Source organism: Rhinolophus ferrumequinum, chromosome 3 (genome assembly GCF_004115265.2).
Source record: "Rhinolophus ferrumequinum isolate MPI-CBG mRhiFer1 chromosome 3, mRhiFer1_v1.p, whole genome shotgun sequence".
NCBI classification, from domain to species: domain Eukaryota; kingdom Metazoa; phylum Chordata; class Mammalia; order Chiroptera; family Rhinolophidae; genus Rhinolophus; species Rhinolophus ferrumequinum.
In genome coordinates, this window is record NC_046286.1 from 78,985,894 (window position 1) to 78,999,163 (window position 13,270).

Consider the following 13,270-nt stretch of genomic DNA (forward strand, 5'->3'; position numbering starts at 1 on the left):
AGACTTATACCTATATGATTATTATAATTTATAGCAATTTGTTTCACTAGACATTTGTTTTATTTTTTTTTCACTAGACATTTGTGAGGTAGACTTAGATCTCCAAAGTTGTTTCTGAAACCATTAAATAATTTATTCAGCAAGTGTTCGTTGAATGTCTTATAGGTGCTGGCCATTGTGTTAGATTCTAGAACAAAATGGCAAGCCTAAACTAACCTAGTCCCTGCCTCCATGAAGTTGGCATGCCAGGGATCCAATGTTTTGGCAAATAACCCAGTTCCTACCAGGGTTCAGAGAAATAGAATGAACCTGCAGCTTGTAACTTCATGGACTGGAACTTACAGGCCAAGTCTTGGAGAACTCACGTAGCATGGTGGCACTATGGTTTTAGGATCTCTTCTGGAGATAGCTCTATAATTTGAGTCACAAATGAGACCTGCTTGAGAACATTAAAAACGAAAAGAATCTATTAAAGCTTGGAAAATTTTTGGAAATAAAATTATTTCTGAGTTTTGAAATGAAAAAGAGAGGGTGCCAGAATTCAAACACTAGTAGGGCAGATGGCGGCACTTGAAGGTAAGTAAGAGAAGAAGTCCTCTAGCACCTGGAGACAACCATAGAAATGTTGGCTGTTGAGTAGACAACAATGGTAATGCCACAGGATGCATCAGATCAGGTTTCTGACTTTCTGAACCATGAGAGGTAGTAATTATGAGTTCAAGAGACAAGCTGGTGCAGGTTTCTTTGGTTAAGTACATTAGTGCTAGCCTTTGAATCTTGGGAGAATTAAGGGGTAGATCAGCAGTCAGCAATACGGGAGGGGCCAGTTAATAAATATTTTAAGCTTTGTGGGCCAAGAGGCAGCATGAAAGATATTATGTGAGGTATGTATATAAAATTAAGTCTGCAAACTTGTTGCAATGATGTTGTTAACCTTTTTTTGATATCAGAAGGATTAGTCATTATGCATTTGTACCGACTGAACCAACAGTTAACCAAGTTGACTATTTGGAAGTACTGAAAAGGCTGCGTGAGAAAGTTAGATGACCTGAACTATTCACCAACAATTCGTGGCTCTTGCATCACGACAATGCACCAGCTCACATGGCACAATCTGTGGGGGAGTTTTCAGCCAGTAAACACATAACTGTATTGGAAGACCCTCCCTACTCACCTGCTCTGGCCCCCAACGACTTCTTTCTTTACCCAAAGATAAAGGAAATATTGAAAGGAGGACATTTTGATGACATTCAGGACATCAAAGGTAATACGATGATAGCTATGATGGCCATTCCAGTAAGAGTTCCCAAATTGCTCTGAAGGGTGGACTAGGCACTGGCATCCGTGCATAGCTTCCCAAGGGGCATACAAATGTGACCGTAGTGTTATTCAGCAATGAGGTATGTAGCACTTTTTCTAGGATGAGTTTGCAAATTTAATTGTCTGACCAGTAAAAGAGAAAACAAATTTTCACAAATTTTTGTTGGTAAAATTCAAAATATAATAATAGAGTACCTTTTTTCCTCAGGGTTTGGGGATAATACAATAATGTTTAACTGAGTGTCAAAAGTTACTGTTCCGTGCTGATTATAAATGTTTATCTGTGCTGATCAATAAGGAGATTTTTTGTATTTCATCTTGGAAAATGTTTTCACATGCATAGGTACTGCAAAATACTGATATCGCACAGCATTGATTCTACTTTATCATTGTTTGGATGTTTAATAACACATTCACTTTACTTATATTTCATTTCCAAGAACTTGGATCCTATAATTCATACTGATATTTTGCCTTGTCTCTTTTTATATGCCATTGCCTCTCGGCCCTGATTTGGCATTGCTGACACCAGTCCCAGTTAGGCAGCTAGTTCTAGATTCAGTTCCAATAGTGGATCTTCACTTGCCAAGGACTAGCGTCTGTCCTTCATATACCAACTGCTTACCTGGTTAGCTTTCTGCTTGCTTATCAATCTCCCTATGGGTTTTTTTGCCTTTTCCACCTGCCCACCCAACCCTGCTAATACGCATATGTTATTTGAGATCTTCCTGCTTTGATGGACTCCTTCCTGCTGCTGGATCTGAGCCTAGTATCTGCCTCACCTCCACCACCCACTTAGTGTGTCTAGTTTCTCTGAACTTTCCTAGTCTGGCTTGTCCAACCCAAGCAGTAGAGCTAGCAGCCCGAAGGGTAGGCCTATGAAACTTAAGGAAGTGGATGTCGGCAGGCCCCTCAGGGTTTCCTGAGACAGCAAGTGAGTTTTCTGTGATTTTAGAAAAGTTTCTTGAATTCTATGGAGACAGAGACCTTGTAGAAAATGAAAAATATTTATGATTGGTAGGGAATATAATGTAACAGTAGTTGCCTTTCAGAGCACAGGTGTTCTAGGCCGCAAAACATTAAAATATGCAGAGTGAAGCTTTCAGAACCCAGAAGGTACAGATTGTTCTAAAGTTGAAGGGAAAAGAACAGTGAGGCTTCTAAGGTTCAAGTAACTTAGAAAGTATACATTCAGATCCAGGTGACACAGGCAGTCTATTCCAAAGTCTAAGTTGCATGGAGGGTGTAGATTTGGCTGGTGTCCAGTGCTCAGGTGAACTGCTAGGAATAAGTTTCTAATACTTGAGAGACTCAAAAGAAGTTGGGGTTTATGGTTCAGTTAGGGCAATTGCTATAGCAGGAAATGTAACTAGATACCGGGCAATGCCAACATCTCGACTGTACCATAGGTAGATTCTCTAAGGTTTACTCACCTCAGTACCTGAAGACTTAGATATTTTGCCTTTGTAATATTCAAAACTTGGTAATTTAGAGATAATCTGAGATCATCTTAGAAATGAAGAATTTGTTTCCAAGAGTCAATTAACTTGTAAGTGACAGAATAAGACTTTATCAGAGGTCTTCTGACTTATTTAATGTTTTTTTGTGTTCTCAGAGTTGAATGGGGACGGGGGACCAGGATGGAGGAAGCAAGGAGGGACATGCTGGCAGTGTGGGAAGTAATGAATTACATAGTAGAAATATACAGCCAGAGTCAGTGGTTCCCTGGTAAACAAAGTTGGTATAGAATCAAGTGACATTTTGGAGAGCACCGGGAAATAGCATCTGAAAGTGCTGCTGGGGTATCAGATAAGTAGTTTGGAATCAAGGCATACAAATTATTACAGGAAATATCAAGACAAGAAGTTAAAAAATCAAGAAGACGGAAACAAAGAAAACAGAGTAGAGGTCCAAATAAAGTGGAGAGGCCAGAAATGAGGCGAAGTCTTAAAAAGAAGAAAAACTGTGAGAAGGTATTCAAGGAGTACGTCAGGTTTCTCCAGAGAAGGAGAAGCAGGAGAGACAGAGATGGAGATAGAGACAGAGATGAGAAAGCAAGCTCAAGAGAGGGAGAAGAATTGGCTCACTTGATTGTGGTGGCTGGCAAGTCCAGAATTCATAGGGTAGGGCAGGTTGGCGAGCTAGAAACACGGGTTAATGCTGTCATTTTGAGGCAGAATTTCTTTTCCTCTGGTAAACCTGGGTTTATTCTGAAGGCCTTCAAGTGTTTGGATGAGACCTATCTACATTATTGATGGTTATCTCTATTACCTAAAATCAACTTATTGCTACAAAATACTGTAACAGCAATACCATGGATTAGTGTTTGATTATATAATTGGTTACTAGATCCTGGCCAAGTTGAGAGGAAGATACAAGTGGGAGCACTGTGAACCGGTCAAGGCAAACTAGATAGAACACTAAAAGTGCAAACAGGCAATTAGAATCCAGAATCCCCAAAAAATTGAAGGCAGTTGTCAGATGACTAGATAAAAGCTGTAAGTCCTAAGAATCTCCTGATTTTGAGAAAAATTATGATATAAGATTGATTTTTCTTTAATACAATCAATATGACACAATAATAATAACAGAACACCCTGAAGTGGGAGCCTGAAGACCTGATGAAACCTCACTTTTAAGACTTCACTAACCAAGGTGATCTTGGGTAAGTGATCAAGACCCTGGAGTCCTCTAACCTTACCTGGAAAATCGGCAAATTTATATATAATCCAGAGTAAATATTTGCAGAAGAGAAATTAAAAGTGCGTGCACCACTAAAAGCAAAGTGTTTAGACTGGCCTTGACTGCATATGAAATCACTTGAAGGGATATTTAAAAAATATTGTGGCCTTAGCCAAAACTCCAGAATGTTCTAATTCAATTGAAGTGGAGCCTGGGATTCAGAATTTAAGAAATTAAAATTAAAAAAACTATTCTGGGTGCTTCTAAGTTTATCCAGGGTAGAGAACCACTTGCCAAAAGTATTCCAATACATTTTTGATCATTTGTGATTTTTAAAGACCTGGTACTCCATTGTGGTCCAAGGAATGAAGTCTACAAGATCCTGGATTTGATCATCTTTATTGTATCTTCTACTTTTAAAACTAACTTCTTCTGCTACAGCATCTGATGCAGATGCTTCCACTGGTTAGGCGTAATTGGTGAAGTGGAAGTATCCTGGACACAGGAAGTATCCTGGACTGAGGAAGGACTGAGGAAAAACTTCAATAACAGAAAAAGTGTTTTAGACATGATTTTCAGAAATATCCTCAACATTTATGCATCATTACATATTAAGATAGATTCTTTTCTTATTTTTTTTTTCCCACTGCTTTTAGGGTTGGAATAGTTTAGAACAGTGTTTTCTAATGAGTGTACTGAAGCATACAGGATTTTTATAATCTTCACTTTATGAAAGTTCTTAAGCTTTATTATTGAATAAGAAGGTGTTCATAGGACTAATGTTCCATGGAATTATTAATACACTATGGGAATTACTGCCTTCAGGTCATTTAAACTAGAAGAGCTCAACACCCACCATTTACTCTAACTCTCTTTGGCCACACTGCTATTATTTGAGCTGCTTTCATAAGTTTCAGGACACTCTGGTCTATTTAAACAAGAAAAGAGCCTATTTAACTGGTTAATGAAAATAGCCTTGGATTTAAGTTCCACTTCTAGCATTGAGTAAATATGTGATTTGGGGAAAGTCACATAATTTGCATTCCAGTTCCACTTGCATTCCATTTCCACTTCTGGCATCAGGTAAATGTGTGACCTGGGACAGGCCCCCTAATTTAAATAATCAGAGCCTTACTTTAACTCAGCTACATAATACAGATAAAATGTATATAAGGGATATTGTTAAGTTTGACATGAGATAATGTGTATAAAAACATGTCAAACTATTAACATTGTAAGATGCAAGTCACAGTTATCACATAATTAAGTACTTTATATAAATTTAGCAGAATTGAAATTCCTACTATAGCTAAAGCACATTTGTTTTTCTTTTTTTTATTAGTTTCAGGTGTACAAAACAATGTAATAGACATTTATCATTTATATCCCTCACACTGTGCTAACCCCCCTACCCCCATCTACTACCCCTCTGACATCGCACACAGCCATTACATTTCCACTGCTTCTATTCTTAATGCTGTACTCCACTTCTTGTAAATACATATACATATATATGTATATACATATGTATATATATATATGTATATATATGTATATGTATATATACATATAATTGTAGTTGACATTCATTATTGTTCAGCTTCAACTTCATGTGTAGTGATCAGGTATCTACGTCATCCCTGAGGTGGTCTCCCTAATGAGACAAATGTCCATCGAATACCCTACAAAATCTTTACAACATCATTGATTACATTCCCCAAATTGACTTTTGTATCCCTGTGGGTAAAGCACATTTTTAATGTTAGTTTTTAACTATGACGTGAAATTTATGTAAATATAGAAATTCCCTGGAATTTCTGTAACAAGGCCTTTTGTTTTGGTTATTTTTTGTATAAAGTATAAGGAGAGAAGGCACAGTTATCCATAATGTACTAACATTAACTCTCATATCTTGACACTATTGTTATTACAATTTTTTTCCCCTCTGGTGATTGTCCAATCACTAAACAGCAGTAATCTTCCCAAACAGTTAAAAGTCAGTCACACGTAACTCATACAGTTTCTCTTTGCCAGAGTAGAAAAAGGAAAGAGTAATCTAGCTCTCACAAAACAGGTTTATATAGCTAAAAGAACAATGAATTCTCTGCTGACTTCACAAACGGAAGAAACTGTTAAGAAGAGCACTCTTAAGAAATATAAAATAATTTGTATTGTAAGTATAGTTTGTATTATTTTTATTTTACTTTATTTACTAAAAGTGCAGTTCTTTTAGTCTCTCCAGCTTTGTGACAAATGTTATATATATGATTCCCTTTTTATATTTGTTTGTGTTGCTATTTAAACAAAGTTTTAAGTAATTATATTCCATTTTATCCCCATCACAACTTTGGTGCAGTTAATATTTTTAATAATGTTTTACACATAAAAATTTTGAGTAACAACAAATGAATATTTGATCAATCTAAAAAGTGGGGTTCTGTGGCAGAACACTTTGCAGCATTTATTTTAGCATGATTATAATTACCTACCAAGTCGTCTTTTTATTGCATGAAAAATTTAAGACCAGAGTGAGAAATGAAAATAACTGTATCTTATATTGTTTGTTGGACTGTTAATTTTATCCTATTTTACTTCACTCCTCCCCACTCTTTTTTTCCTTATTTTTCTTTTCTTTTTTCCCCCTTTTTTCTGCCTCCCCTCCCCTCTGGTTCCAGGCATTGTTTCTCAGTCTAGTTGTGTAGGACACAGCTCCCTGGCCTATGCTGGTATTATGCGCCTTGTGCTCCCCACCCCCCGGCGAAGGCAGTAGACAGTCAGCCACTCACAGTGGTTCTCGCCAGCTGCCAGCCACTCACGCTGGCCACTGGCCGCTTATGGCAGCACACGGCAGCCCACGCCAACCTGCAGCTGCTCACAGCAGCCCAGCTCCAGGGAGAGCTGTTGTTCACAATCTTAACTGTAGAGGAAGCAGCTCACTGGCCCATGTGGGAATCGAACTGACAACTTCAGCATTAGGAGCACGGTGCTCCAACCTCCTGGGCCACCGGCCGGCCTTTTACTCCTAGAAATAGTCTCTTTTGCCTGTTTTCTCTTTCTTGTTATTTTATATGTATGGTAAGATCTTCCCTGTCCTAAAACAAAACAAAACAAAACCCCAATAACTTTCCTTAATTTTATTATACTCTTTTCTTTTTACCATCAAACTTTCAGGAAAAGGGGAGCTCTATCTATTGCCTCGGTTTTCTCACTACCCAACCATTCCCTCTTCGCTAGTTTTGTTTTTATTGTACCAAAATCACCCCTTGGAAGTCAGTCCTCCCCGGTCCTTCTCCTGAGTCTCCATAACAACAATACATGGATATTGCTGAGTATTTTCTCATTTTGAATTATTCTCTTCTTTTGTTACAATGAAGGCATTAAAATCCCTATTTTTATGACTTTTCTCTCTATCTCTTTATCTGCATTCTTCACTGATTTATCTTTCTTCCCAATGCACAAAAGTCTTTCACCAAATCCTATCTAAAGATCTTTTCTTTAGGAAACCTCATCTTCTTTCATGGTTTTAAGAGTCATATTCTCAACCAAGAATTCCAAGTAAGCCACTGACTCTGATCTCTCACTGAACTTCTATCACACAATTTCAAGTTCCTGCTTGCTTGCTTCTCATCCAGTATCTCAAGACCAAAACACATGCATTATTTTCTCATACTGCTGCTCTTTTCTCTAAATTCCCTACTTTGTTAGTGTCACCACCATTCTCTCTGTCACTCAAGCATAGTTTCAAGGAATAAATGAAACAAGGTGTGTAAGCATTGAGCCCAGTGACAATAACGAAGTAAACCCTCAAGATATTCTACTTATTTATAATCCTTCTGGGAACTTTGGAGCAACCCTTTTAACTCTTATGCCATTTATTATATATCTCCTGTGTTATAAACTCAGGAAATTATAAACTCCTTGAGAACAAAACTTGTGCGTCATTTATCTTTGTATCTTTCTAGTGGTTTATTAGTACGTATAAAAAAAGCTCATTTCAAAATCATATTTTAAAATATTTCAAAGGTACCCTCATGTTTCCAAATTTTAACATGCTTTATTCAAAAATTTTAATAGCATCTGCTGTGTTTCCAGCACTCTTTATTTAGCCAAGTGAAAGTCAAATGTTGGATTCTCAGTGATATATAGAGAGTCCAGAGTACTCCGTTCTCCACTTTGTAGAAAGCATAAGATAATTTAAGATATATACGCACCTCGATATCAAACAGCTTATTCAGAATTACATATTTCAAGTGAATAATTATATGAGATTAAGCTCTCAAGGAGCTTACAGAATAATGCAGCAAGCAAGCTATAAATATATGGAACAAGTACAAAGTCAGTTGGGTGTTGTTTATTTCTCCAGCAAGTTTGAATTGCCAAGGACCAAAGATAAGATTAAGATGTACATGGAAATACCTCAGTTTGTAAATCTATGACACAGGAGGTTTACCATAGGGAAGTTCCCCAGTGTTTTATTTCTTTGTAGTATTCTTAGTCTTGGTTCAGGTAGCTTTTGAGTGTTATAACAAGGAAATATAATTCACTTCTATTATAAAGTTAGATACGTTCATCTTGCAGTTGATTTTCAGAATGCAAACAAAAAAATCAATAGTTTATGTAGGTCTTCATTATCTAAGCAAATTCTGATGTTGTGTTTTTTCTTTCATGAAAGTGATTTAAAAAAAAAAAACTATAGCAAAGTTTATTGGTATTGTAAAATACTTTCCTAAGCAATCTGTGTGTCTGTCACATTCATATTCTTTATGATAACATACATTGTTCAAGCTGTATCATGCAGCATGCTTATCAATGGACTTAACACATGGGGAAAGAGGTGAGTGGGAAGAATTCTCTTTAATTATATTATAGTTTAATTCTAGTCATAGCATAAAGTCCACTGTACTGAGGAGCTATGTCAGCAGTAGTGATAATGAATGGCACATACAATCTTTGGTCACACAGCTTCCAAGCTATCCTAAATCATTTGTTTGAGTGTAGATCAAAGAAGATCATTTGCCAGTTAATTATTTGGACACTATAGTTTTACATGTTAAACACTCTCATTGTCCTTTGATGGACAGAGTGTGAGGGGGAACCCTGCGTATTGGAATAAGGTAGTGAATGACTAGTGAATGATTTCACAGTTTTGGAATGCTTTTAGCTAAATGATCTTCAGATGCGTGTCTAGTTAGTTAAGAAAGAAAAATGGGCAAAGGTAACATGGGCTTAACTCAATTTAGGTTTAAGATAACTGGGATTAATGTATTTAAATGGGAAGATCGGTAATAAATAGTATTTTAAAATTCTTCCCAAACCTTTCTTATTGTGAGGCATTAAAGAAAATTACATACCTCTATCATCGTTGGATCTGGTATCACACATAACCAGTACAATGTGTGCCCTTAATATTCACTGAGGGAGGGCGGCTATCTGGATCTTTGTATTTATACATTTTAAATTGTAAAGGTTGCTTTCCTTTTTTGTAATAGGTTCTTCTTGTTTTGTTGGTGACTGTGACACTTGGATTAGGCCTGAAGCTTGGACTCAGCCAACGAGTAGACAAGCAAGGTTATATCCCTCAGCATTTTCTTAACATTTCCGTTTCTTCTCACCTTTACCTCCTCTTCCAAGTCTCCTCTCTCCCACACGTAGCATTGTCCAACTAGATTCTCCTCCCAACTCCACTTATCAGGAGCCCACCTCTGTGATTCGCATTATGCACTGAAGCTTCTGGTCTGTCCTCTTCGCCCTCATCCCTCATGCTCCTTTGAGAGTCATGGCATGCCAGTATCTTCCCCTTACTTTTCCTTAACTTCATAGAGGACTTTGATAACTGGATCAAAGACTCCTGTCCCAACTCCTACTCTAACCTTTCATATCTGGTAATAAACTTGGCTCCAAAAGTCTTTGTTGCTCCCTTCCCATTTGCCTCTGTGAGTTTAGTGACCCTAGAGCTGGCCGAGGCTGCAAAAATTAAAACAAGTCAGGGGATCTTTAGCTACCCCATATAGAAAAAAAAGACAAGTGTTTTTACTGAGGGGAGAAATGCGGTTTGTGCACTATAGAAGAAGGGAGCTTGTAGCATAGATATCATAGGAAAGAAGTGAAGTCTTAAAGTTCCATATTTGACTGTAAAGCAAGGTCTTTTTCAGTCCAGTAACTATGCTAGACACGCCCATGGTTTAAGAAACAGATGGCAAATCCTATGGTTAAACATCATGAAAGACGTTATCTGGACCAAATATCAGTTTGTTAAACCAACGTTATTGTTGAAACAACTGTGTCCTGAGTAGTTAAATTACGATTTTGGACACTCAGGGAATTAATACAAAGCCAAGATTAGAATCCAGGTTATTCAACTCCTGATTCCACCTGCTTGCCCTTTTACAAAAAATCACCAATTTGAACATCTGATGAGATTTACAAAACATGCACATATACACATAGAAACAAAATTGCTTCAAGCTATCAACCCCTTTTTACATAACTCTACACCCAATTGAGCTAACTTACACTTTTAATATTTTTAGACAAAAAAAGAGATTAGGTTGAATTCTGATTTTGTAAATAGGAGGAAAATGTTATAGTAGAAATGTTAACTATATAATCCCTTAACAGAATATAGGTTTTGTACTAATAGTTGAATCCGTTTTTATGTGAAACATAATTGAAAATCAGCTACACAAGGCAACCAGAAAGGAAAATAAAAGCCTGGAATGGTAACTCTTTTAAAATAATAATTGTTTGATATTTTGATATAGTGTTGATATAGTGAACATTGTATCATTAAAAATTCCTCTAAATTCACAAAGTTGTTTCTAGTTTGCTTATTTCTCTAGCACGTTCACTGACCATACTGCCTCTGACCGCGATAATCTCCTGCCTTTTACCCCAATTTTATAACTCTTAACTTTCTATCTCAAGACTGATCCTCAGATCATGTTTTAATTTTTTCTGCAGAATTTATTGTACAATATCGCACAATTTAACAGAAGTAAAAGTAATTATTAGAAGCGGTGTTGAAGTTTACCATTACCATCAATTGTTTACTTTGATAGTGTTAATTTAATCAATGAAGTTTATTTTTTAAACAAAGGTAAATATTTTTTCATGCTAAGGATTAACTTATTTTAAGTTTAGAATTTTTAAAAACTTTATAAATTTCTAACATATACAAAGGAGAGAATACTATGATGTTTTCCCCATATATCCATTGCCTAGTGTTAGCAATAATCAACTCATGGCCATTCTTGTCTCATATTGACACAGTATAATTTTCAAAAAGATAAACACACGAATTTCACGTGACTGTAAAGTAAACACATCAAAAATTTATTAACACATAATGAGATAACCAACTGGGATGTTAAGCTGGCTCAAAGAGAATCAAAGAGTCATATACAGAGGATGCCAAAAATATATATACACATTTTAAGAAAGGAAAAACTGTGTTAATTGTGATACTCAATATATGTCAATAACAAAAGATGACCACAAGTCACGCTTGACTTCTGCATTTACAAGAAGTGCTCAAAGTGGTTACCATCAGCATCCAGAAACTTCTGATTACGGCAAAGTACTGCTTGAGCACAGATAACATCTCTTAAACTGTGTATATATTTTTTTGTCACGCCAGTATTATATGACTAAAAGAATGTTGAACGAAATCACTAAAGCTGTAACTTCTGATGAGAGAGAAATGGTTTTCATTTCTACAGGACAATTTATTTCAAACAAGATAATTTAATTCAAACAAGAATCAGTTATATTGCTGTTAGTTTTCTACCAGTTAACTGCTACCCTTAATAAGTAGTAAAATGAATGGTAAAGAATAAGCTAGATAAAGGTATATACTCCTAGGTAATTAGATAACCCATATGTGGGCTTTTAAGATAATTCTCAGTGTGACATTAAAATGAAATTTAATGATCAGTCCTTTTGCTTATTTTCAAGTTTTGGATTTTTTTTTCTTAACAAAATATACTCTTTGTTTTCCCCCAAAATCTCTCCCCAAATTTTAGATTATTTCAAAGCAAATCCTAGAGTCAATATCATTCATCTATAAATATTTTCAGTATGTATCTAAAAAAAGATGAGGATTTAACAAAATTACAACACCATTAATATAGCTAGTTGATATATTTATATCTACAATAGAATTGATAATCTATAATCATGTATCATCAAATATCCATTGTGTTCAATATTTTCTGTTTTTTTCTTAATATCTATTTATAAGATTGTTTGAAGCAGGATTCAAATAGATCCCATATATAGTAACTGGCTGATATATTTCAAGTCCTCTAAAAGTAGGTTCTCCCTTCCTCTTTTTGTCCCTTGAATTTGGACATTGGAGAAATAGGATTCTATAGAGTTTTCCAGTCTGGCTGTGTTCTCTGTTATAGGCAGTTTGTCAGACCCTATATCCCCCTGCAAATTGGTAGTTAGAACATGAAGACTGTTCTGATTCAGATGCAATTTGTTTTGCAGGTTTACTTCATAGATGATGGTGTTACATATTATCTGCTTGTCTCTTTTGGGGAGGATGATAGCCATTGATGATCATTGCCTAGATCCACAGGGGTGGCAAATGATGACATTCATATTCTATCATTTATATTTCATTAATTAGCTGTCATGTTCTATAAACCAAAACATCTATGGAGTAAGAATATTTTTAGTTAAGATCTTAAAAATTTATTCAGTTATCCCCAATTGACATCAGTTATTATCATTGGCTATTTCTTTTTTTTCTTTGTGCTTTCTTTTCTCTTTTTTTTTTAGATTGTATATCTATATTTATTAAATTCATTTTTTTATAACAGTGGGGAAAGATTATCCTTGAAGATAAAAATGTTATTATTGGAAAAAAAAGAAATTGTCCCTCTCCCAAAGCTAATGGAATTCCCTTTTTTGGTTTTGCTTGGTGAACATGGGATTCCTGGTGTTCAGTTACTGTAAATTACTGATCTGTACAACTCACTAGAGCCACTGACCTTGCCAATATGTGAAGTAGCACTTAACATGTTCTGGAAGAATTTAGTCACTGGAGTAACACGATTGTAGTTTGGAAAGATCATGTGCATTGAACATTTTTTCTCTTTTCTTGTCTGTGGTGCAGCAGTCTACAGATTTTGATCTTATGCTTTTCAGGAGAAACCCCGTGGGCAAAAGAAGAGTGTGGCACAGCCCAGCAGTCTCAATGTCCAGAAGGGTAAGGGTGATATGGGGAATTCTATCCTCCTTTAGCAGATGGCACCTGAGAATG

General features: G+C 36.0%; 1 protein-coding gene across 3 annotated transcripts in view; it reads left to right on the top strand.

Moving 5' to 3' along the window:
* Window positions 1-6,038: 6,038 nt before the first annotated feature.
* ENPP3 (ectonucleotide pyrophosphatase/phosphodiesterase 3) overlaps window positions 6,039-13,270 on the top strand; it is a 54,614-nt gene continuing 47,382 nt past the window's right edge. For 2 of the 3 annotated variants that reach the window (XM_033103659.1, XM_033103660.1), the window contains exons 1-3: window positions 6,039-6,175; window positions 9,492-9,570; window positions 13,156-13,216. In XM_033103659.1, the coding sequence (XP_032959550.1) occupies window positions 6,098-6,175; window positions 9,492-9,570; window positions 13,156-13,216 (218 nt within the window). In that variant the 5' untranslated portion in view covers window positions 6,039-6,097. The remainder of the gene's footprint in view (window positions 6,176-9,491; window positions 9,571-13,155; window positions 13,217-13,270) is intronic. The other variant, XM_033103661.1, reaches the window with a different exon arrangement.